Source organism: Colius striatus, chromosome 16 (genome assembly GCF_028858725.1).
Source record: "Colius striatus isolate bColStr4 chromosome 16, bColStr4.1.hap1, whole genome shotgun sequence".
NCBI lineage: Eukaryota > Metazoa > Chordata > Aves > Coliiformes > Coliidae > Colius > Colius striatus.
In genome coordinates this window covers 12,524,906-12,549,940 of record NC_084774.1, presented here as the reverse complement: position 1 = coordinate 12,549,940, position 25,035 = coordinate 12,524,906, and the positions used below count along the sequence as shown (strand labels likewise).

Sequence of the window (25,035 nt, the reverse complement as noted above, 5' to 3'; positions counted from 1 at the left end):
GTTTGCTTAAAAGAAAATTTAAAACAATCAGAAAAGTCTTAAACTTTTGTCTAATGATGTTCCAAAGCAAAGTAAAATGACAGTATTATTTCTTTACTGAATTCTTTAAAAACACTGCTGTCTTGGTTCAGCCTACCAGTTGCCCTTTTGATCTCAATGATCTGGATACTTGTTCATTAAGTTCAAGACTCAGCTGAAAACTGGGTGCAAACTCTAGCCAGACAAATTGCTTAGGTAAACATTTCCTGCTTTCATACCATTATTTCCATTTTTTTAAATTAAAAAAACCCATCAATTTAAAAAATCCGAAAGTGGCTGGTATTTGGCAACCAAATGTACAGTATTTGTACACCTACTATAAGTCTTTTTGGTTTTGTGGAATGGGAAGTTTCTTAAGACCTGGGGCAATAGAAAGCATTGAAGATGGGAAGGAAGAAAGTGAAAAGGCCTCAGTTTTTCCTCTCTTTTCCAGTCTTATTTATTTCCCTTAGTTCAGTGCTTTGGCCTTTCTTGGCTAACTGCCTTGTTCCCATCAGCATTGCCAAATCTCTAAAGCAAAAAAATGTTAGTCTGCAGCACTAAGGTGGTCTGTAGGTAGATCATGAATTTCAGGGGAAACCAAAAATTTCTGTCTGATTATTCATAATCTCATTTTTTTCTCTACATCAAGCTTCAGTGACCTTCCTCACTCAACCCCAAGGTTAGGGGTATATATGCAGTGCTCGGTGATGAGGAGTTGATGTTTAGAAATAATCATGTTTCTGTTTGGTAGAGTTTCTGCTCATGATTCAGACATGTTCTCTACACAGCTAAGTCATCCCAAACAAGATAATTTGATGCTGCTGTTTGCTTTCCACCTGTAAGAGCTATGTTTGCATTGCAGTTACGCTTTCACAGCTGTAGCATGTATAGTTAAGATCCTCCACATCTATATGTAAAAGGCAGCATAACGTGTGGCTGGCGTGGTGCTGATTTCCTTGACTGTCTTTTATAATATTTGCATTAATGTTTCAGTTAATAACCAAAATTCCCACCACTCTTGGATGTCTGCACCTGCCATGTTACTTAAGCAATACTTTTTTTTCCCCTGTTTTCTTCTGCATTCTTGATTGGTGAATGTGCTTTCAGTTTCATTTTGGTTGTTGATTGTAAATAATGATAAAAAGGATAAAGTGATAAAAAGCATTTGCAAAATGAGTACTTGAAGGTTTTCCAGCTGGTCTGTAAGCTGAATGTGTCATTGCTACCTTTTAAAGGGTGAAAAGAAAACATAGTGTTGATATTTTAAAGTCTCTGATAAATTCTACTGGAAAATGTTATTTTCAACATGAAACAAAATTTAAATTAGTTGGTATAAATATTCGGATAATGAAAGTGTTCTGTAAAAATAGTTTAGTGAAGATTAAAAGGTCACTTAGACAATTTAGCTGGAGTTTTTTTAGTAATTACATGGCTAACTTCGTTTACCTCAAAGTAGTAATTTTATGCTGTGTATGGCAAGAAATTAATGTAGAACTTTTGTCATAGTGCATTACAATTAAGTTACACTTTGCAGACTCAGTACTAGTAGTAATAACCTTTAGGATACTGATTCTTGGTTATACCAAATGTTTCATCATGCATTTCATTTGACTGTACTATTTAACATTGAAAATAACTGTTGTCAGATTTTACATAGAAGACAATATACTGCAGTAGAGGCAATGATTTACACTATGGTTTGCTTGAGACTGTTACACTTTTAATAAAGCTCCTGTTAATGCCAAATCATAATGCTTGTATAGAACATTCCAAGTGGTTTTCTAGCCTACTCTTGTGCTTGTAGCTAAAAGGTAATTTTACATACTTGGATTAGATTAGTCCTTTATTATTTATTATGTTAGTTTGACTGTCTCTATCAGGTTGAGTTCTCTGCTCTAGTTTTTTTCAGCTATGACATCGGGTTTGTGCTTCAAATTTTTGTACTTTGAGTTTCTTTGATCTCTTTTCATTTGTTTTGGTGTTTAATAACTTTGACTTTTTTTCTTCCTCAGTTTATTCCCAGATTATGCCTCTTTAAGTAACTTCCATGTACATCTAGTACTTTGCATTTAAATGGATCGAAATGTGTTTGATTTTGCAGAATATCTTAGTCCCAGTCTTAAGACTCCAGTAAATTTTTACTTAATTAGATAGTGATTTTTGGATACAAATGAGTATTTACTGTTTAAGTAGAAAAGTTAGGAGATATTTAATGAAGTCTGTCTACAAAAGTATTGTGTGACTAAGAGCACTTCAGCCACTAGTGGCAATAGTTTCCATAGAATACTTTTCAAGTTCATAGTCTGTTTCAAAAAGATACTCTGCTTTTAGGGTTTATAAATTTAATCATGTACTTTTTTTTTATTACAGGGAGAAGAAGATGAAAATTCAAGATATTAAAAACAATATTAAAGAAGCTATAGAGGTAAACTTATGAGCTATTGTATTTAATTATTCAAGGCTAGCTATTTAGACACTCTCTACAATATTTTATTTTATTTCTTTGCAGACAATAGTGACAGCAATGGGCAATTTGGCACCTCCAGTTGAACTAGCCAATCCAGAGAACCAGTTTCGAATCGACTACATCTTAAATTTAGCTAACCAGATAGACTTTGATTTCCCACCGGTAAGTAAACAATCCCAGTCGACTGCAAATTGTTATATTTCACTGCACTATAGTAAATATTTACAAAAAACAGTGAGCTGCATTTTAGGAGTTGCTACAGTAGATGACTTTGGTCAGTGCTAATCAAATAAAGTGTACAGCAACACAGAATATTCAGGCTAAATCTTTATGAACACAGAGACCCGTGTCTGCTCTCTCGTGCTCCACTGAAATAACCAGCTACAGAGTTAAGATGGACAGTGCTGGCAGTAAAGTGTGGATATTGCTGGGAAGTGTCCTGCTCAAAAGGAACAAAGATATGCACAGCAGTCTGTTGATGATTAGCTGGCATTTAGTGATCCTGTATTTCTCTCTTTTGGAAGAATAGTGGAATTTTCTTGCTGATTCAGACATGTTCTCTGACAGCTGTGTCAGCCAGGCTTTCTGCAAAGGCTCCACACTCTACGTCCTTGCCCCAGCCCTCCCAGTCCTAGTTAATCATTCAGAATGCCAACAGTCCCAGAGAAAATGCAGAAAGCATAATTATTTGGTTGATGGTATAACTTTGTGCCCACACACTGTGATTAGTTTTCTACCATGTCTCAGCCAGGTTAGGAGCAGAAGCCCATGAAAATACAGTAGACAAACACTGAACTCTTAAATACTGAGAAGACATTTTTACTAATTACCACAAAGTACCTTGTATCTGCAGTAATACAGGAGTGTTTCAAAGCTCATATTCTTTCTCTATGCACTGTTCCAGAGGACTGAGGGTAGGAACTATGATGATGTATCAAAACTATGATCCATTTACACCAGAATTTTGTATCCAGTAGTAGTCAGTCCCAGATGCTTGGAAGGAAAGTGCAAGTGCAAAGAGTAGTAAGATGTGGGATAGTTTGCATCACAGCAAAGTTTTCGTAACTCTTGATTTGTAAACATTATAGAACAAATCTGTGAAACCAGTGACAGTTACCTTTTGCAACTTGCCGCTTCTGGGAATTTCTCTGCTTTGGTCAGCTTTTATTAAAAGAGAAAATCAAGCAATCAAAACCACATACTTTGTGTACAAAGCAGAAGTCACGTGCTATTAAGAAGTAATTGGAAATACTGACACTGTACTATTCGTCAGTAACTTTCAAAGTTCAGCAGACACAGACAGGTTGATGTAGAGGGGCAGATATGATTTTTCTCTAACGCATAAGCTGTAATAATATTGATTTTATCTTTAATAACATTTGTTATTTGAGGGGTTTTTTACTTGACATCTTTTTAATTTTGATACTTGTCAAATGCTGTCCATAGGAATGTTCGTTCCCTCCATGTATTATCTGTCCTGCTAAGGAGACAAAAATATTCATTGTTTGATGATAGTTTTAGGACAATTTTTGAAGAAGACAGTGACTCCTTACTCCACCCTGTGTGCTCTTGAGCTGGCTGTGTGCCCGCAGCTCTCCATTGTTTTGTGATAGTTCAGGTCGTGATTTGTAACAATGCTATAAGAAGTTCCTGTGACCTACCTTGTACTGAAATACTTGATTTTTCTCTCTCTTCTATCTCAGAGTGATTTTTGTTTTTTTTCCTTTCATTCAATTGGAATCCAGTATTTTATCTCTCTATCTATTTATTTATTTATTTAATGATTGTGGAGTTTTTTCCTTTCCTCTTAAATCAAAGGAGAATTGTGTAGTGGTAAATGAATAACCCAAATACATGTGTTACATAACTGTTTTTTATATAAAAAAACTTAATACTTATTATGTGTTATCTCTGGTAGGGTACATATTAGCAAGCCCTTGATATCTAAAGCAGCAGAAATTACCTACCAAGTCCATAAGTACTTTCATGATTAGTGACTAGTCTTTGTGTTGGATGACACACAACTGTAGGAACAGCAGTGCTCCAATAGAACTAGTTTTTCTTCTCTAAGCAAAGGTATTGTGTTAAATTTTTACGCCCTGAGCCTACAGAGATTTAGACCTGTGCATAACTTGGAGCTAGTAACTACCTTCATTGTCATGATTAACTGTTTCATATGTAAATGTTTGTAGGGTTGAGGTTTTTAATTGAGTATATATTAGATCTCATTTTTAAGGAATATTGTTGGCTCCTGCTGCCCTTGGTGATTAAATAAGCTTATATGTATCCAAGTTCAGAGTTTGTCTGAATGTAGGTTTATAGTCCTTTGATACCCGAAAAACTGAACCTGGATTTTAATTGCGTATTTTAAATCAAGTTAAGTCCCTAGGTGCCAGTTCTCAGTAGGTAGTATCAGAAATACCTGATCCTTGGGTACCTCTGTAAAAATAATTTTGACTTTATTACAGTTTGATTAAAAGTACTTTGAAGAAAACAGTTTTCTGTAAGTGGAAAGGATAGCCTTATGCTAGTGATGCTTTAGATCTGACTTACAGAAAATTGTGCCATTTGTGTCAAGCATATTGTGTTGAATTAAAAACCAGAAAAGATCCAACAACTAAAGTTAAAAATAATGTTAGTACAGTGCAATGCTTCGTTATGTTTTCAGTTTCATAAAGAAACCTAAAACAATGTGACTGAAGTGAATTGATAAAAGCTAGCAACATAACCACGTTGAAAACCTGTGAAGAACCCTAATTTGTAATACTCTAGGCAAAACAACTGAGTAGTAAGTTCATGTTTTTCTCTGAAGTGTTTTCTGCCTTAGCTCATTGTGGAGTTCTAAAATAGCTTGAGGACATAATACCTCCATGGGTAATGGAGTGCTGTTCTGATTTAGTTTTGCAAAATACTTTGCTTCTTTTGAGGGTAAAATAAAATCTTTATTATTAGACTTGTTGCATAGCCTTTTCTTAGAGCAAAGCAGAATGGCAATCACAGAAGTCTAATTAGGACCATGTAAACTATTGTTCATAAATATGAACAGCACTGATAAATATTGTGTGTAGTATTCTGTTTGCACCATTGGGAAACATATTCTTGCTAAAATAACAGGAGATTAAATGACTAAGTCTGGTAAAAAAAGTTTAGCCCTGCTAGTTTGAAGGAACACTGAGAGTAACATAGAGACCATGCGTTCTGTAGAGAAGTACTGAATGCAGAACTGCATTTATTCTAAAACATTAGAGTACTAATGACCATTGTCACTGCCTTTATTCAAATTGGGATTTTACCGTGCAATTAAATTGTCACTGGCCATTTTCTCGTCCCTTTCTTTTTGCTTTTTTAGAAAAGGAAAGGAAATACTCATGTTCTATGAACAATTTGCTTTCTGTGCTCAATCAGTTTGAACCAACCTGCTAAATAAAACCTGTTTATTTTGGGTTACGGTCCCTTTATAATTCTGGCTTTCATGAAATAGCCAAAATAGCAGAACTGTGTTTTCAACTGCATACTTCTAATTGATCTAGACTCAGCTGAGGAAGATGTCTCTTGAAAATACCATAAGGACTTCAGAAAGATTGTATTCAAAAAAGTAGTAAAATCGGAATATTACATATTGAAATGCAAAATAACCGAGAAATCAATCACTGCAGCCTGTGTCTCCCTGGGTCTAGGAAATACATGTTTAGAAGAGACGTGATAATTTTTAGGGTATTGGTGAAATTGTCCACAGGTTTTTTGATCCCAGTTTATTTTTTATTACACTGCTTCATTGTGGTTATTTTGAATCTCCCACTACCAGTGCTGATGAATAGTTTTATTATGGTTTCTGAGTGATGTCTCTGAGGCTGAGCTTTACCACATGCTGGCTTCGGCCTCAAAGCCAGCTTAGCGTCCCCTTTGCCCACAGCCATCCCTTCCCTCTCCTTCACACCATGATGTGCCACCCTCATTAGTGCCAAGAAAACCTCCCATCAGGTCCCCAGCATAAATCAGACCATTGAACCGATCCAGGTTAAAAATAACCCTGGTAACCCTTACTTCTTCTCTCTTCTATTTTGGAGACGTTATTTTTAACAGGGATCGGTTTTGAGGGCTGGTTTACAACATGGCACGTAAGCAGGGTGATATAAATGAGGTGGTACAAATTGTGTAATACATTAATGCACAGCAGGGTCAGAGGTGGGGATAAGAGTCCTTAATATGGTTTTGAAACCAAATCTTCAAGAAGGTTACAAGAAAATATAGTCTGAGTAACAAAAGATAGGAAATAGGATCTCTCTGCTGCCAAAAGTGTTCTTTAATTATGTAAGCAACAGAACAAAATTATCTGTCCCAGTAGATAATCACCCTGATGTGTATAATGATAGATATATTATTATTCCTGTCTAAATACATCATGGAAGAAGAAGAGAGCTCTTCTGGTTTGACAGCATCACTAGCTTTATAATGTAATGACAAACATAGCCTTATGGGAAATGTCCCCAGTTAGAGTGAATATCTCAAATATCATAGATTTTGGGATGTGAAAGTAGGCAAAACATTTTCTCTTGTGGTTATACCCATGGGAAGCTGGGAAAGGTAGGAGTAAGAGCCCAATTTCTAGTTAACTGGATAATATTGTATGCAGTTTGCTTAGCTATGAGAGCAAGAGCATTTGAGGCTCTTACTTTTTCTTATCCAGACAGACTCTCTTTATGATTCTGAGCAAGTCATCTCAGTGTCCTATATACTCTTTTTTAAAAAATGCCCCATATATCTTCTTATCTCTAAAATAGTGATAATATATGTATTTAGGAGATGCATCTTGAGGTGCAAAACTGTTAGAAAATGAAGATCTGCGAAGTATTTACACCTCAAGAATGTTAATGTTGTTAACAAAAAGGAATGGGGAGTATTACACACAGTATCAGCAGAGTGATGTGGTACTAGATCCTCTGAAATAAACTTTCCTTAGTGTTTTTAAATCTCCATTATCTTATCTATACAGAGCAGCTCCTTCTAAATGGACTATTAGATAATCTAATTAGTTTACCTGATTAAAGTTTAACAGGACTTAAATAAGGCTAGTTTCCCTTTCCTTTAATAGCAGAAATAAATTCTTGAATACACATTAATTAGAGAGTTCTTGTGAAGCTTTCTTTTGGTATAGGGACTCTGAGGTAGGCAGCCACTTGTCTTCATTTCTGTTTCTCATAAATAAAACATGTACTTTTTGCTACACCTGATCCAATTCTTAAATGTGACAGCATCTGTAGGAGCAACTCTTGTCCCACCCTCTGGTAATCCAGATTTTATTGCCAGTAACAGCAATTTCTGACTGCAGTGAAAATGGGGATGCTATTACTTCTTCAGTTTGTTGCATGCAGTAAAATACAACATATTCTGTGCATAAAGTAAAGATATTTTTGGCTAGGAAACTAAAGGAGTGTGCCCTTTAAATCTTGCAATGCTTTCACTGAGTTGTTCATGTAGTTCTGTTTAAGTACCATGAGGTATTTCCTTAAATTGGAGACTCTACAGTCCAGGACTTAAGACAGTGGAGATTATCTATGTCTCTTTCCTGTGGGGCAGTTGTTTTTATAGTACCAAAAAAACCCCTATCTTTTCCTTTGTTATCAATTTATTTGCATTTGAAGTAAATTCTAATGCTCATTCTGCACTTGTAAATTCCCTCCGTACCATATTTACAGGTTCGTAAGTTTGTATTAAGAAATTCATTTGGAGAAATTGTGACTTAATTTCTTGTTAGATGGTCTTTGTTTTTTTTTTCAGAGCAGTCTTAAAGAACAAGAACAGATTAATTAAATTTATGTTGAAATAGAAGAGCTGTCATCTGAATTAAACAGGAAATAGGCATAAATTTAATATAGACATTCTTAGGCTTTTTCTGGTTTTAATCACAGTAATAGAGTATCACAAAATGATGGTGTACACGTAGTTGAGGTAAAATTGTATCTGTTAGCCTACTTGGTATTGCAATGGCTTGAGAAGGTTTTCTGTGAGAGACTGTATGAAGACTAAGCAACATGTAAATGTGATAATTGCCCTATAGACATGCATTTTGGCTGTACAACAAAAAGTGATGATAAACATGCTTCTAAAAAATGGTGATTTTTTTGTATTTTTATTTCATTTACGTTTTCAGGTGAGTAAAGGATGAATTTAAATGAGCATGGAAGTAACTAAAAAGAAAGCAATGATGTATCTTACATTTTGATTCTGTGGAATAATCTTTGCTGTTTTTACACAGTGCTAAATTTCAACTTTTTTTAATTACTCCAGTACCAAATACAATATACTGTGGTATCGGTACGTTTGTACAGTTATTTTTTTAAGTACAGCCATCTGTGAATTCCCAACAGGGAGACTTCACAGGGAGTGTGCTGTTAGTTTCTGAAGTTATGATGGAATTTTAAAAACATGTCAGGTTCCAAATCATGAGAGAGATCCACAAGCAGAGGCCTTTTCCCTTGTCAGACTTGAATGAAAGTTGGCAAGAGCTCATGTGGGAATGAAGGTGTGTGGATGAACAGGTATTTGTCTGTTTGCTGTGTGCATGACTCCAAGTTTTGATCTTTCCAGAGACCTGTTGTGCCCAGAGATGTTAAGTGTGTTGTGTTTTTTAAATGCAAGCACCTCTTCTTAGAGTCCTGCCAATCAGAGAACCGGCAAGTTATCGGTTTTCAGTTTGTCTTTGGAGAGTATGTGACTGTTTCAGTAAAATTTCTGAATAAGATTTCTTAAACTCCCAGGAAACTGTATTGCATTTTACTCTTAAAAAAAATCCCAGTAAATAAACAGAACTGTTAATTTACTTTAAGAGTACGTAAACTGACTTCTCTAAGACAGATTCTCTTCCTCAGAAAAATTGTAAGATGATTAGTGTTCTGTCCTTGGAATTTGTCTGTGTTTAAAATGAGGAGAAACTATTGTATCTTTTACCCTTTTGTGTTGGTGGAAGTTTCTGGAAAAAATAGGCTTTTCGTTTCTAACCTGAAAGAGGACAGCAAAGTTGCAGTATGGTCCCAGGTTCAAGCCATTATTTGAAATGACTTTTTTTTTCTCAGCACTTTGTAAGGTAATAAGGTCGTTTGAATTGACTATCTGCTTTAAGTGTATTGTATATTCATTACACAAAAAGCAACTAAATGACATAGTATGAAAGACATTTTCCAAACTCTAATTTAAGACTCAAAGGAAATTTCTCAGTTTTATTAAAACTTCCTTCTTAGCCAGAGATATACAAAAATAGCTGATGGTTGAAATACCTCTATGCCCACTCTGCTGCCCCAAGAGAGAGTTAGAATGGTGTAGCAGACTTCTTTGTCAGCTTTTTATGCAATTGGTAAGTTTAATCCATTTGTGAATTACCTTCTTTCCATGTGTGAGTATACTCTGACGAAGCAGAAAAACATTCATTACGTGGTTTAAAATTGTAGAGGAATCTTGACGAAATGGGGAGTAGGATCCACATCTGCCAACTTCCATTGTAGTGCTCTCCCCAAAAGTGAGTAGTTCTTCCCTAATGTACATTATGTGCTTTACATTGGAATTATGTGAAAAATTATTAAATCTGACAAGTGTTCTAAGTTACCAATGGATTAAACTTCTGTGATGATACTATGCTAGTGAGGCCTTTTAACTAAAGGGACTTTGTAGATTATTGGTATTGTATGTTGACATATCTCTCAGATATGGTGGTGTTTTGAAATTCTTAAGGAAAAAAGAAAAGTTCAAACTTTATGGGAGTATCTTAAATGAAATTCCCTTTGCCATTGTCCCATGGCTATGTGCAGTTTAATTTGCTACTAGAAATGTGAAGATACCGTAAGCAGAAGCCCAAAGTAGTTCATCATCATTCTTATTTTCTACACACAAAAAATTATTGATAGTGAGACTGAATCTTTGCTGAAAATATTTCTGACTCAGTTATGGGAAGTGCTGTGTACTCTGGCCTCTCCCAAAGTTTTGTATTCAGCTCTGGATACGTGCCAGTAACTGGAGAATATCTTCAACTATTTGTAGGTATGCGTTTCCTTTGTGATATCATCAGCATATTTTCCCTAAAATAGCAAGCAATAATTAACACTTGTTCACACCATTAGGAATGCAGATGTTTCCCTGTTCAAGTAAATGACTTATTAAACTGTCTGATTTGACAAATTTAACACATTCTAGTATCCCTGCCCAAACATAGAAAACTACACAATGCCATCCGTTTCCTCTGCTTGGCCTTACAGTCAATAGTAATCACTTGATTTCAGACATGAGCAGTGAAAAATAAATCAATTTATTGTGTATTTACCTATCCTGGAAGGAGACAGTCAAGCAGTTCATCTTGGAGTGCTCCCTGTTGCCCTGCTGTCCTGTAACCAGTCTGTTCTAATGTGGTCCATTAGTGGAATGTAGCAAAAGTGCTTGACTGCCATGAAAGTCCGTGTGCCCCCACCTTACAGAGCAGGCTTGTAAAGGAGTCTGAAACCAATAGTGAGTGTTATTTTTAAGAGCTGAATACATGGGGAAGCAAATATCCTCCAAGATAGATTTTTACAGTTAGAAGTTGGGTTTGGTTTGACCTTTAAACATTAGGTTTATAAGTGAATGACCTATTTAAAAAACTCTTATTATGAAATAACAACTCTATGGGACAGTGAACTTTGCTCAGGAATTGAATCCCAGTTTTAACCACAATGTTGTGTAATGGTTGTACACACCTTTTAATAGGTAAGGTTTTTTTCAATGACATTGACTTCTGCTGGAATTAAACAGTAAATAAGCTGTTCTAATGACAGATCCACCCTATATTATATTTTACAAAGAAAAGGTAATGTTGCATGTCCATGCTAAGTTTCCTGTGAACATGGTATCAGTGTCAGTAACTGTGCCAGTGTTTTTCTTTGCCAGCATCCTAATGTCTATAAAACATTGCTTCATAATTTTTTTTGAAGTCTCTGGAGTATTTATATATCTGGAAGGAATAAAACCTTGTAGACAGTATGTCCAGTTTTCTCTTTCATTTTCTACTAATACTTTATCTCTCCAAAGCTGATCTTGGTTCCTATATTTTTTTCCCAGGCCTTGAGTTTGTCTCTTGAGGATTTTTTTTTTTAACAACCAAAATGCTCAACCTTCAAGTTTTTTAACACTTTCTCTGGTTTGACTTTCAATAAAACCACTGTTTACCTGCTGCCACTTCCTGAATTTCCTGAAATTCACTTAATATGCAGACTCTGTAATGTCCCTTTTCTAACCAGAATTGTCAGTAAATTCTTTCAGGAACAAAGTACTGTTTTTAAAGCATCTCTTTTACAAGATGATTTCCACTGATAGGTTTTTTGCTCTAGAGGTCTTGTGTAGATTCCAGTAAGTAAATACAAGTGATTTACAAATGTTGCCTATTGAATTATTGTATTGAGAAACTTTCAGCAGGTGGAGAAAGTATCATCTAATTCTTTTCTCGTAACTTTGATATTAATTGCTGTGTTACAGTATGATGAGAGGTGAGGCTTCCTCACCATCAGCAAGTCATGGTCCTTGATACTTCAGTTACCTAAGTAAGATCAGAGAAGGTTTACCCAGACGGGATTTTCTCAGAGTTTTTAATATCTTCACAGAAGCATAGCCTGTTAGAGATTGTGCCCAGAATTCAGACTGTGCCTCTGCTGAGCCTGAACACATCCAAAGTCAAGCCCTGTTTGTTCTGTTCAGATTTGTGTTACATTGGCATTGTTTTCCTGAGATGATCTGCACTAGGGTTTCTCCCTCTTGGGTTATGTTAGCGCTTTGAAAAGTGTAAAATCTGGTCTGGTGGTAAATAAATGCTACAATCTTGACATAATTCTTAGGAAGAATTCATTTCTCACCTTCCTTGGCGATGCCATGCTGTCATCACTTCTGTTGACTTTTGTTGCTTTACACAGCTTCAGCTATAGTTTAAACAGGATCTTGGGTGTGTATTGTGTAACTGCAGATACTTCTTTTTTTCTTTAATGGAAAATGACTTAACTTGAATACTTTCTTCAGTTTTAAGTATGCATATGGCAACAACGGATGGTGTGATGGTACTTTGTAAATGCTATGGATCGTTTGGAACCTTACATTCAAATCCTGTTTATTATAAGATGTCATCTCAACCCCAATTGTTACTTAGTGTTATTTGTTTATTTTAGCTGTTTTGTTAGGAGCTCCATTTTATAAAGCAAGAGAAACCTGTGTTGATGCTGCTGTAGAGTCTGTTATATTAGAATGTGCCAGCAAATGAATCAGTGTTATGGAAACAAGAACCAGACATGTAAGGACTAGTTTTCAGGCTATTTCTTTTCAGGAAATTTGCCTGCTAGTTTTGGTTGATTTGTTTCCTAACTCATTATTTTTAGAGATCTCATACAAATTAGACCTGTTTAGCTCCCAAAAAAAAAACCCCAACCAACCAACCTGTTGCTAGCTTGATTTTTCTAGTGGCCTCTGAAGCCCCTGTTTTACCTAAATACATAACAAATCTTGTGGTTTTACTTGCCTTCCCTGAGAATAGCCCCAGGCTACATTCCATGACTCAGATGGGATGCTGAGGATTACTTATGTTATTCTTTTTCTTAAATATTATTTCAGAATTGTGGTTAGTGTAGGTGTATTGGGAAGGAGGAAGAATCTGGTTATTTTTGCAACTAGCCACTATGTCTTGGTTCCAAAATCAGTCACTAGCGTAAGCAGGCTTCTAATAAAGCAAGAGCGGAATTTGGTAAGCCTAGTTCCAACTTTTCTTTGGTGAACACCTTCCTAGTTGACAGGTGGGTAAGTTGGGTCAGCAGGAGTCCCCAAATATATGAAGGTGTATTTCATGTGGCCTAAAGACAAAACATTGTTTGTTAATAAAAGGCCTTCATATTTGGCTGTCACAAGTCATGTGGTTCAATTTTTAAAACAAAGCTAAAACAAAAAGACCAAGAGAAACATAAAAAACTCTCCCCCCCAAAAAAACCTCACTGTATCATTGTATTAGAATTTATTACTCGTAGATCCTGATTTTGAAACACCAATAAAAAGTTTAAAGAATTTGGACTTAAGTATTTTCCATCCTAATGGACAGTTAACAACCATATTGAAAAGGTTGCATAAATATTGCTGGTTAGAGTTCAGATTAGCAGGACAGACAGAAAGGCAGTATTAAGTATTCTATTGCTGGCCTAGCAAGATACCAACATTCATTATTATCCCGTTATTGTAATCTATGTATTTTCTTAGAAGTTAAGAACTGCCCTTAGAACAGAGGGGTGACTCTTCTGAATAATATGTAATTGTTCTGTTAATCTAAGTCCTAGGCTTTTTATTACCATAGAATCATAGAATGGTATGCTAGGGCAAGGAACTAGATTTAATTTTCATCCCATATTAAGATTGCAGAAACTACTCCAAATGTTTCTCTGTAAAATTTGATGGTGCTTGTAAGTTCTGTGAAATAATTGCTTTATATCCATTCTCTACCAGAGTGCCATAGTTGTAGTGAGGAAGGACTTCTGTCTCTGATTTTTGTGGCAGTTTTCCTGTGCTGTGACTTTTTTCTGTTAAGGCACTGACTCTTCTCACTTTAAATGTGCATTTGTAAGTGATGAGGAATCTTTCTGGTTTATTGCAGTTACTATAAACTTATCTTTGCCTAGTTATTTACAAAGATGAAGCAAGTATTTTGGGATGTATGTGTAGATAATTTAAATGGTGTGTGTCCATTTGAATCAGCTGCTGTTTCAGACAAAAAAAATCTCATACAATTGACAATTCATTTTCTAAATTCCTAGCTTTGTTAGTAGTAAGTTGAGTCACAATACATTCTGTATACGTGCAGAATATGTAATCCATTTTGCTAATACTATTTTTACTCTTTCAGGAGTTTTATGAACATACAAAAACACTTTGGCAAGATGAAGGTGTGAAAGCCTGCTATGAAAGATCTAATGAATATCAACTGATTGATTGTGCACAGTAGTAAGTATCGTTTCTGTTCTCCTGTATATTGACTGCGATACACAAATTGTTTTATTGAATGTTAATGACACTTATTTGTACAGTCCTAATGCTTTCCTTTTCTTACCTTGGAGAAAGAGTGTACAGTATATAGCCAGTTTTTGCTAATCAGCTACTCAGAGAGGTAGGAAAAATTTGGATTCAGCTAAACAATAATATCTATATTGAAAGCCCTGCAGAGCTTTTCAAATGGTCTTAATTCAGGCTGTTACCATAACGCAGTGGACAGTTGTGTTGCCTCAAAGATAGAATTTCCTGCTGCTTCCACTTAGACCAGTTCATTGCCAAATGACAGCTTGAAATACTGCAGCATCTTTTAGTTAAGTTGGAAAATTCATTTGTGTGAAACATGCCTATGTTTGTAGCTTTTGTTTCAGTTTATCTGAAAACAAAGTAATGGCAGCAACAACCATGGGCAGCAACCTGTGATCAGTCACAGAGACTTCTGCTTGTGTGCCTTCATGCATATATCTGCAAATGATTTATTCTCTTCTACTAGTTACACTACTGTAGTAATTAATATTGGCAAGAGAGACTGCTGCATGTTTGTAGTTACTTATCACATATAGCAATATAGTGTGGTTCAGAATCTTTTTATGGTAAGATGTTTGTGATAGTTGTGACCATTCCTGGTATGGAATTTGGAATATTAATAGTTAAGACTCTTAATTGTTAGTTTATAGTCTCTCTGTTTCTTTTGGAGATGCTGAAATAAGATTTAATAGTAAAAGAAATGAAGGTTCCTCATTTCACATGATGATGGACAGCAGCATTTTTGTCTACTACTGCATCTCTTAAAGAACATTTGATGGAATTAAATTTGTAAGGTTCTTCTTGTTTGTTTAGGTAGACTTAAAGATAAATCAATGATTAACTTTGTTTGAAAAGAGAGCAGGGAGATAATTTTACTATGACTTACACAGCTCCAGGTCTTTAGGAGCCTCTTTGAAGTTTTGCCATTGTTTCTAGTGTGATTTTTTTTGATGTGTGGCAATGCTTTCTGCATTAGGTGACTAATGTTTGATCATTTGGCATGGATCTCTTTGCAAGTTCAGTTGGTACAAAGTAAAAAATACTACAAGATTGAAATTGTCAACTATTTAGTAAATTTTGCCTTTTTAGCGTAAAGCTGATAGAAATGGAGACAATCTATTTTTGTTTGTGATAGTTTGGTTGGTTGTTTAATACTCAGCTTATATGACTGGTAGAAGGACTGATGGGGTTTTGTGTTGCCCTTTTTTGGAAGAGAAACAAATTTTGTTTTGCCCTGAATGCACAGAAGAAAACTAAAATTCTTACCATCTCGATTGCTGGACGTTGACTTTTTCATGGGCCAGCAAGGGGGGTGGCCTTCATGATGGTTTTACCATCCTGCTCCATCTAGTGGAGCACTTAATTCTACATCACGGACTATTGAGCCAAAAATAAACCTTTTACATTGCTGACAAATTATAGATATTTTTTGAGATACTACATCCTCCGAAAATATTTCATAGTTCTAATATTTATTCAATTTGTTAGTTAAGTATATGACATGGATTTCTTGCAGAAGGAGCTTTCTAGTAGTTGTGGTAGTTCTTGTTTCTAGTAATTTTTATTATGCAGTACTGATGTTTTTAATAACAGAATGTGCAAAGTAAGAGGTTTTTAATGTCAAAATGTTTGTTTAGAGGTTAATGTCACTTTGAAATTTTGAATTTGTTTTTATTGTATTCAATACCTTAATGTAAAATCTGACATGATTGATACCTTGAAATTAACCTGATGAGCCCACTCTTCAAAAAATAGCAAAGGCAAAATATAAAATGTAGCTAAGGTTTATCAGGTGAAAATGGTATTAATTTGAATGTGCAAGCAATCATCATTAGGGCTAACAGAAGTTAGAAAGTTGAGCAAACATTGTTGGAGTTGACAGTTCTTTTTTAGAGAAGAGTCCTTCTAAACATTTTATCCTTTTGAAATCCCTGTTTAAAACAAGAAAAGCATGATTAAAATGGAGGGTAGGAAAGTGACTTTCCTCTTTCAGGATCAATCTAGTTTCCAAAAATCCCTTTGTGCTCTCGAAAGTTGAAAAAATTCTTAACTATGAATGGATTCTTTGTTTGGTGAAATTGATTAAAATTCTAAACAATGTTTCTTGTTCACAGAAATAAACTTTTTATAGTTGTACTTCTACATTTTAATATTTTTTTAAACTGTCAGTTTTTGAAGTGTGAATTGCTTAGTGTAAAGTTTCCTTCATATGGGCTCATTTAACATTCTGCATTTTTTTAAATGAAGGGGTTTTTTCATCTTGGAAGTGACACAGTTATATATAGGAGGCTTTGCAAAGAGATGTTGGCGAGTGCTTCAAAATGAATTTTGTCAGTCTTCTAGCAGGGAACAGTGAGGAGTGTGTTTGGGCTTTGTTAGACTTTCTGAAATACTAATATCAAAATGAAATTCGTTAATGTTTCTCCCAAACCTGCATTAAATGTATGCAGAGATTCTTCCAGAGCAGTAGAATCGTTTTGGTTGGAAGAGCGATAAGATCATTGAGTCCAACTGCTCACCTAATGTTGACAAGCCCAGCACTAAACTATGTCCCTCAGCACCTCATTGGGTGGCTTTTTGTCATCAGGGATCTTGAAGAGTTCATGCCTGTGCTCAGGGAGTAGGCACCTTGCAGGGCTTCTGGTTTGCTTGTGTGGCAGCTGTTAAGGCAGCACGCTGCCTGCTGTCTTCAGAGATCTGGCAAAATCCTTTCCCTCATTTCCATCTTTTGTTACTGGTGTGATGGTGGCAGTGAGGCACTAGGAAGGCCACAAGGACTTACCCAGTTCCCTTCTGTCTGTCATTGCTACTTTTACATTTCTTTTCTTGGATTAAAACTGGTTTTCCAAGTAGGCAGCTTAGCTACAGTGCAACAGAAGGTTTTTTCAGAGTTAAGGACTCTATGGCATAGCTGCAGGATATGCTGGTGTATCTTGAAAGATATTGGGGAGATGGAGACTTAAACTCCTTTCAGTGTTTGTGCTGAGGAAAGAGGGGGACTAGCTCATGAGTTAGGAGCTCTCCTAGATGAACAAATGGCAAGGGGAAAGCTGCTTTTTACTGCCTGTGCTTTCTCAGGAAAGTGGGAATTAATGAAATTATCAACCTAATGTGTTGTGTCTGCCTAACTCAAATGTAGGGGTTTAGATTCTTGAAATGTTATTTTTCACTTAGTCCTGAACAGTAACTTCAGATACTGTAATAATTCCTGCTGACTCACTAAAATTTTTCAGCATCTCCCCATAAGAAGTTAATGCTAATATTCACTATTACCATTGCTCCACCAAGTTCCTGGTTGCACTGGCTCAGAAAATATGATTTTACCAAAAGCCACAGGTACTGTCCTGGCTTTCCATTTAAGTGCAGTTGTGATCTTTGGAGATGGGAAGCTGAGAGGCCTGGCCAGTAACCTCATCTGCTAGAGAACCCTTCTAGTATCCTGCCCTGTATCTTCAAGCTCACTGGCTAAATGAAAATGTCACTTTGGAGGAACGTTGTTCATTTTGAAAGAGTAGCTGCCTCTGCTCATCATGAGCTTTACTGTACTTCTTGCCTAGCCATATTTTACAGTCTTCAGAAGCAGAGAAAGGCAAGGAGGCTGTTTCCCTTTTCTTAACAGGATTTACTAAGTAATTAGTTTCAGTACTGCTTTTTTGAACAACATAGTATGTGAGGTTGTCACCAGTTTCTCTCTGAGGGGAATGTATTTTAACTGTGAGGAGGGAGCATTATGTATGAGGAGACTACATTTTATTGCTCTTGCATCTGATGGGGATGTATACAGAAGAGAATGAATGTTTGTACTGAAGCTACCATGTGATACAACTCTTGGCTAATAATAAACAGAAGAATGCAGAACTGTCTAGAATATAGAAAACCCCAAACAGTGATAAAGAAATGATTTACCATCCTTTGTATTTCTTTCCCAAAGGCACAGGATTGTATTTTGACTATGTTACTTTAATATTAAGAATACAGAAGCCATTTCCACTCTAATATGCCAAGACCTGTTTGTCAAATATATGCCTTCTGTCAAACAGAAACAAACATGATCTCTTTGAAGTGCTATTTCTAATACTTTTACCTTGGTTTTCACTTGAGGACCAGTGTCCTTAAAGCCTCACAAATACACAGCAGAGTAGTCAAAGTTGGATCTCCCATACAGATGTGCTGTTTTTGGCATGAGGGCGTGAAGGGTGCCAGCACTGTCCTGTAAGGTCCGACCCAAAGGCTGTGGATATCCTGAAGAAAATCACTTAAATGTCAGTAGCCTTTGGAATAGCTGTGTAGCAAAGAAAAAGCAGAGCCTGGGTATGTGAGCCTCTTAGAATTGCTGATATTAGGCTGTGCTCACAGATCCTTGAATTTCTGCTTTAGTTAGCCTTTGATTTTGTGCTTCACTTTACATGATGCTTTCTCTACGTATATCCTAGCCGACGCTGCCTGGTTTCAGCTGGATTGGAAAAGGAAATACTGTGAGAGGCAGTCTTTGCAACCCATTTCACACCCTCCGATATCAGGAAGGACTGGAAGTAGCATGAGGGAGCCCATTCTCACGCTATTTCCTGCCGCTGGCCTCGCTGGCTTTTCTCCTGCCGCCTGCCATTTCAGGGAAGGAGAAAGCACGGGGAGGTGGCTGATGTGGGTGCAGAGTCGTGTTTCTTGAACTTCAGCACCAGCAGAGTCACTCAGACAGCTTGAAACTGTGCCAGGCTGCTCCAGAAGAGTTTTATGAGAAGTATTTTTTAAGATGTTTGTTTTTAAAATACTTATCAAAGAAAGAGGGGGAGTGCAACTATTAGCCAACTGTGTGCGGGACTGCAAAGGGATCAGCAAATGTGGACACACTGGTGTTTTAATTTCTAATTTGTTATGGGTTGTAAATTCTTTATATTTTTATTAAGATTTATAGTGTGTTTTATTTCTGGTTTGCTGGCTTATAGAGAGCAATTAAGAGCCATGATCCGAACACTTAATGATTTTCTTCCATGTTGATTTCATCTCATTACAAAGTTCCCTTCATGGAACTTGTAGTAAAACGCATTTTCTGAAAGTCTCACCTTTTAAAAATAGTGTCTGGTTTATCAGGGGCACTACTGGTAGTCTAGAGTCTTATTCATATTATTTATTACCTTTTTTCTTTTTACTTTCTTTTCACTCCATGTGATTTTGGCAGAGCAGTTGCTCGTCTCCTCCAGTTCTGCAAGCTATGTCTGCATATTCACATTCAACAGGACAGGAATTTCCCTGGCCTATATTCCTGGCATACATGAGCTTCTTACGGACATTAACAATTATATTGTTAAACATTCCCATGAGGAAGAATAATATCCATGTCCCCTTTCACTGAGCTAAAACTCATGAGCTTGCCTACTGCTGTGTGAATTCTTCAGCAAGTCAAGGAATAGATCTAGATCATCTAACTTCTAATCCTTAGTCCTGATTGTAAAAGCCACCTTACTTTTTTCCAGAGCACTTGGACATAACTGAATTAGGTTCTTCATCCTGAGTTTACAGAGGATCATGTTTTCAAAAAGGTTAAATTTAAATATGCACACCCCACACTCCCCCCCCCAAAAAACCCCACCCACAGAAAAACCCTCTTTCTGCAGTCCAGTGGGGTATTAGGTGCAGAAATAAGTTGATAAGTTGCTGTAGATAATGAGAAACACGGTAACTCCTGTCTTTACATGACTTAAGTCACTACCAACAAAACTAGTCCAATCTAAGTAGCTGAATTATACTTAACTACTCCATGTGTCTGCCCTTTCTTTCAGACTATCAATAGCAGGGATGTGCCTGCTGGCAAGTGCTGTGAAAACCAGATTACCTAAATTTAGCCAATAAATGGATTATGAATCCAACACATGTTTCCACAGTTGTCACAGTTAATCACAAATTTATAATTTCAAGCTACACAACCCCAGATAAACTTCTCTGTCTTTAGAATAAATCACATCCCAGTATGAAGAAAGATAAAACAGAAGGTGACCTGGAACAGTTTGTTGGAGTCATACCATGGCCATTTGAGGTCTTTGTGATGCCCACCACATCGGTCTGAGTTACTGTGAAAGGGTTTAACTGTTCCAGGAATCTGGTTTCTTCTGTCCTCACTTTCACTTGCTCTGCCATTGTAAATACTCTGCACCTATCACCTTCATTCGTTTGCATTTTATTTCTCCTTTGTTCCACACATCTGTTAATGTGTCAGTTCCTTTCTGGACTTTGGCTACAGATGCAACTTCCTTTCCATGTCTAGTTGTGAATAGGAAGGATTTGCCGTCAGCTGGAGACGAGGCTGACCTGATGAGAAGAGCATCAAAAAGCTGGGTTGGAACTTCTTCCTCAGTTTCTTGACCCAGATCTGCATCCAAAGAGTCACACTTTGTCTTTTAATGAGTTGCTTGCTAATGCCTGCAAGAGTTAAGGATAAACCCTAGTGCAAGTGTTCATGGATGCATGGTTTAGTGGCATGTTCATTTCTCAATGTGTTAGATTTGCTTTCACCTGCAAATGGAGCATTTTCCCCGCTAAAACAGTCATTCCTTTGTTTCAGTAAGAAAGTCACATGCACAAAACTTGCTCAGGTTAGACACACAACTGTTAGGGAATATTTTTGAAACTTTGGCATGAATGTTAACATTTTGTTTAAATAAAATTTGTCTTTTAAATAGTAAATGTCCTTTGTGATCATAAGTAGGCATCCACATGATTAGTTCAGTAGATTACTGTTTTCCTCTGACAGATAATTTTCAGTTTAAAGGGCAAAAGCACGTCAAGACAGCATTGTGAGTGCAGGACTAAATAGCAAGCGTATCAACGTTTTAGTTGTCTGGTGAAGAATACTTTTTTCAGTTCCAGTTGGTAGTTTGCTCAGGATGTATCACTTGGCTAATATTTTACTTTAATAGTCTGCTTTAAAACCAAAGTTGATGTTATCAAAGAATGTGAATGTATGAGTAACTACTACTGTGTAATGTTGAAGATGATGCAGCTTCATAAGATAATTCTGGGCTAAAAGTATTTGGCTACAGTTCAAAATTCTGCAGACAAAGCTGTTCTGTAGCCTAGTTTCTGGATGGTTTGCCTATGCTCATATAGTTAATTAACACAGAGTTAAAAATAATTCACTAAGAGAATAACAGATTCCTTGTTACTAATGGTAATGGCAAGCTGTGTTTGATAAAGAATATTATGCTTGCGTCACCAAATGATTTTAAATGTTTTAGTAAACAAATAATGCAAACAAATGATAAAATGTGCATAAGCCCTGTGATCTATATTTCAAAAAGAGAAAATAAAATAATCTTTTTTAAAGCAAACATCAGGTGCCTATTTTTCTAATTGCTTCTAAGTCTGGCTCAGTAGTCTCAGGACTTCTTACTCAGGATGTTTCTGATACCTGTCTACGCTTCTAATTTAGTTTCTGTGACTCTATTTTCTGCAAATGTACAAATTCAAATGCAGTAGAGGTTTTTTTCTGTGGATTAAGGGGAAGAGTTGAAATGCAGTACAGCAGGTGGTGAAATATAAGCCTAAACTCTCTGTTAATTAAACTTTTACTAATTTCTGCATGTTAATGGCAGCAGGTTCCCCATTCCTTACCACAGTTTCCTTTTCCTGTCCCCAAAAGTTTTTGTTGTGATGTTAATAAAATGAGAGAATATGCTGAGGCTTATTATCAAGGAATGCTGTGAATACTGCATTGGTATCTTGCTCTGTTGATAGGTAGAAGTCTGTAGTAAAATGAAAATTAGTGAACTACACTGGCAGGGTCCTTGTTCTGCCCATAACTGTGTGCTTTGTCTGTATGTCTATACCTAAAGCCAAACACCTCTGGGGTTAGTTATGCAAAACAGAGTTGCCACCTTGAAAATTAATGTTTCCAGCTTTTAATGAAGAAGGACTTTGAGATCCTTTGTGTATGGTCAATTATTCAAAGACATGTTTTGAGGATGTTCAGTTGCTTCAAGGAGACGTGTAGGGTTGATTTTAGTTCTTTGTTAACATTTTGAGACTTCATAAGTCATTTTCCCTGTAATTAAAATCACCAGTATTTTTCAAACAACTGTATTTTAGTGAGCAAGATGTCATGTATGTATTTAAAGCCCTGAGTCAATGCACAATCCATTTGAGCAATTAATCACTGTTGTTAAAGACCTGACAGGAAATAATTTATTCGAGAAATTAGAATGTTACACAGTTGCACAAGATCATTAACTGAAGCTACTAACATAGCATTACTACACAATTTTATTTTTCTTTCATGATTGTGAAGATTAAGAAAAAAAAACGAAGCCTGGATTAATCCTTACAGGAACTCTCTTAAAGTAGGTGGAGTCTCTCCTACTGTGAGTTAATTCATTAACAGCAGGTTTCACAAACACCACTGATTGCAGGGGTTCCTTGGTGTTCTCCTGAGCAGCCTGTCATCCTTTAAAAGATGTCACGAATTCCTGGGGTGAGAGGATCTCTCTGTTGTACAAAGAACACCCTATCAGGCTCCTAGTGCAAAGCTGATAAACACACAATTGGTACATTTACTTCAAGACAGGCCCAACATTTGACAAGATTTTATGAGTTTGGAAAGTCGTACAATTGGCAGAGCTATATAACTGGTGAAAGCTCAAGATTATTTGACTTTCGTTCACTCTATGTGGATCTTGCATATGGTGTTGCCGTTTTTTTTCTATTGTCTCTTTCTCAGTAGGCACAGAATTTATTTCTTCATTATGGGGATGTAAAGTGCAACAAATTTACCTTAAAAACTGTTTACTGCAGGTGATATGTCTGTAATCTCCATTCTCAAAAATCTATGCTCTTTGAGTAAATTTGAACCAGCAAAATAGTGATATTGTGTACACAGTATTCTTAAATCCTCTGATTTTTATGGAGACAGATAGTGGTCAGTCTCTGTGTTACAATGAGAAGTTAAGAGGAGGGGTTGTGTTTATGTAAACTGTGTAAGGTTGTCATGCATCTAGGGTGTATTAGACTTTTGTATTGATTGAAATTTTACCCATTAATTTAAAAAATGTGCTCGGTTTTACTTTAAAATTCCCATAACATTATTAAAAACAAGTGAACAACATCTGGAATTGTTAGTATTGGACTTACAGTATAGTGGTCTTGGATTACTGTAGTGGTGAAAAACCATGGCTGTCAAGTGCTGAGATCAATCAAAGCCGCTGTTAACAAACTCCATAATAATTCCTGAGAATTAATTTTCACTCACCTTTTCCTGTGCTTTTGCAGCCTCCCTTTGTGCAAAAAGAAAGTGCCCTGAGTTAGGTTTGTTTTGAGCAGTGATTAGAACAAATATCACGCAGAAACATGGGAAACAAGACTCCTGTACGGGCTGGAGCAGCCTTCACTAGGAATCCCTTCCGCAGGAAGATCTGCAGGCGCAGAATACAGGGCAAGCTATAAATAAACATTTGAGGAAATGAGAAAGAGTGGGGTGTGGATTGCATCATTTGTGCACTGCCTCTGTAACAGCCAGGCTGGTGTTCCCTGGGTGGGTTTGGTGGTAGGAGTGCTGGGACAGCTGGTGTGGGAGGTAGTGGTGGACTGGCAGCGGGGGCACCCCTCAGGTCTAGCTGCTGTGGAAGCCACAGTAAACGCTGCTTCAGCAGGAAATGGCTTGCTGAAATGGTGTGCTGCTCCAGGCGCTCCCATGGCAGCGAACGTGGAGCAGGTGTGACTGGTATTTTTAGGATTTTGCAGTTTACTTGCCTTGGTGGGTGAGTAGTTGCTGGAACTTTTGGCCTGACCTTGGGATCTGCTGTTTCTGATGTTCGCTGTCAGCAAGCACGGCGGCTTTTTGAGCATGGGTTGTTGGGGGTTTTTTATGAGAGCTCTTATCACTCATGCTGTATTGCTACAGAAAAGGAACATTTCAAGATTAGCAGACGACAATTGGGAGAATACTTTTATCAAACTAAGACCTAAAAAGATAATTGTAAAACCTCATTAAAGACTTGCTTAAAAAAAAAAAAAAGGAATTAAAAGCCACAGTGCTCCAAAAGATAGGAGGCAATGGAAAATTTCTGATACAAGGATGAAATGAGGCCAGTACATTTGCTGGTACAATGAGAAAGCACCGGGTTCAATTCCCAATTATTCCCTGGGCTGAATCACTGTGAATATGTAACTGCCAGTCCCAGGGAGAGGCACCACTCCGTGCAGTCCACTTGCAAATTCTCTCCTTCCTTTTCCTCTTCGGTGAACTGCACTGTTTGATGGTGCACCAAAGCCTTTCCTTCACTGGGGATTTAAATTTCAATTTATTTTGTGTGGGTAGTCATCTGCACTCACAGGTACTGCTGAATTTGTTATTTTTGAGACCCCTGGCAAAGATGTCTGCAATTTGTTTGGTAGAAATTTACCAGCAAGCTCAAAACTTTATAGAGACCACGTGCTTGCATGCAGAGAACGTGGTCATAAAATCCATACTTCAAGAGGGCTGAATATTAAAAAACAGATTAAGC

General features: G+C 36.6%; 1 protein-coding gene across 2 annotated transcripts in view; it reads left to right on the top strand.

The window, feature by feature from the left end:
- Window positions 1-25,035, top strand: part of GNAS (GNAS complex locus) — a 145,339-nt gene that overhangs the window by 92,800 nt on the left and 27,504 nt on the right. For both annotated transcript variants that reach the window (XM_062009497.1, XM_062009498.1), the window contains exons 3-5: window positions 2,392-2,446; window positions 2,531-2,650; window positions 14,376-14,473. In XM_062009497.1, the coding sequence (XP_061865481.1) occupies window positions 2,392-2,446; window positions 2,531-2,650; window positions 14,376-14,473 (273 nt within the window). The remainder of the gene's footprint in view (window positions 1-2,391; window positions 2,447-2,530; window positions 2,651-14,375; window positions 14,474-25,035) is intronic.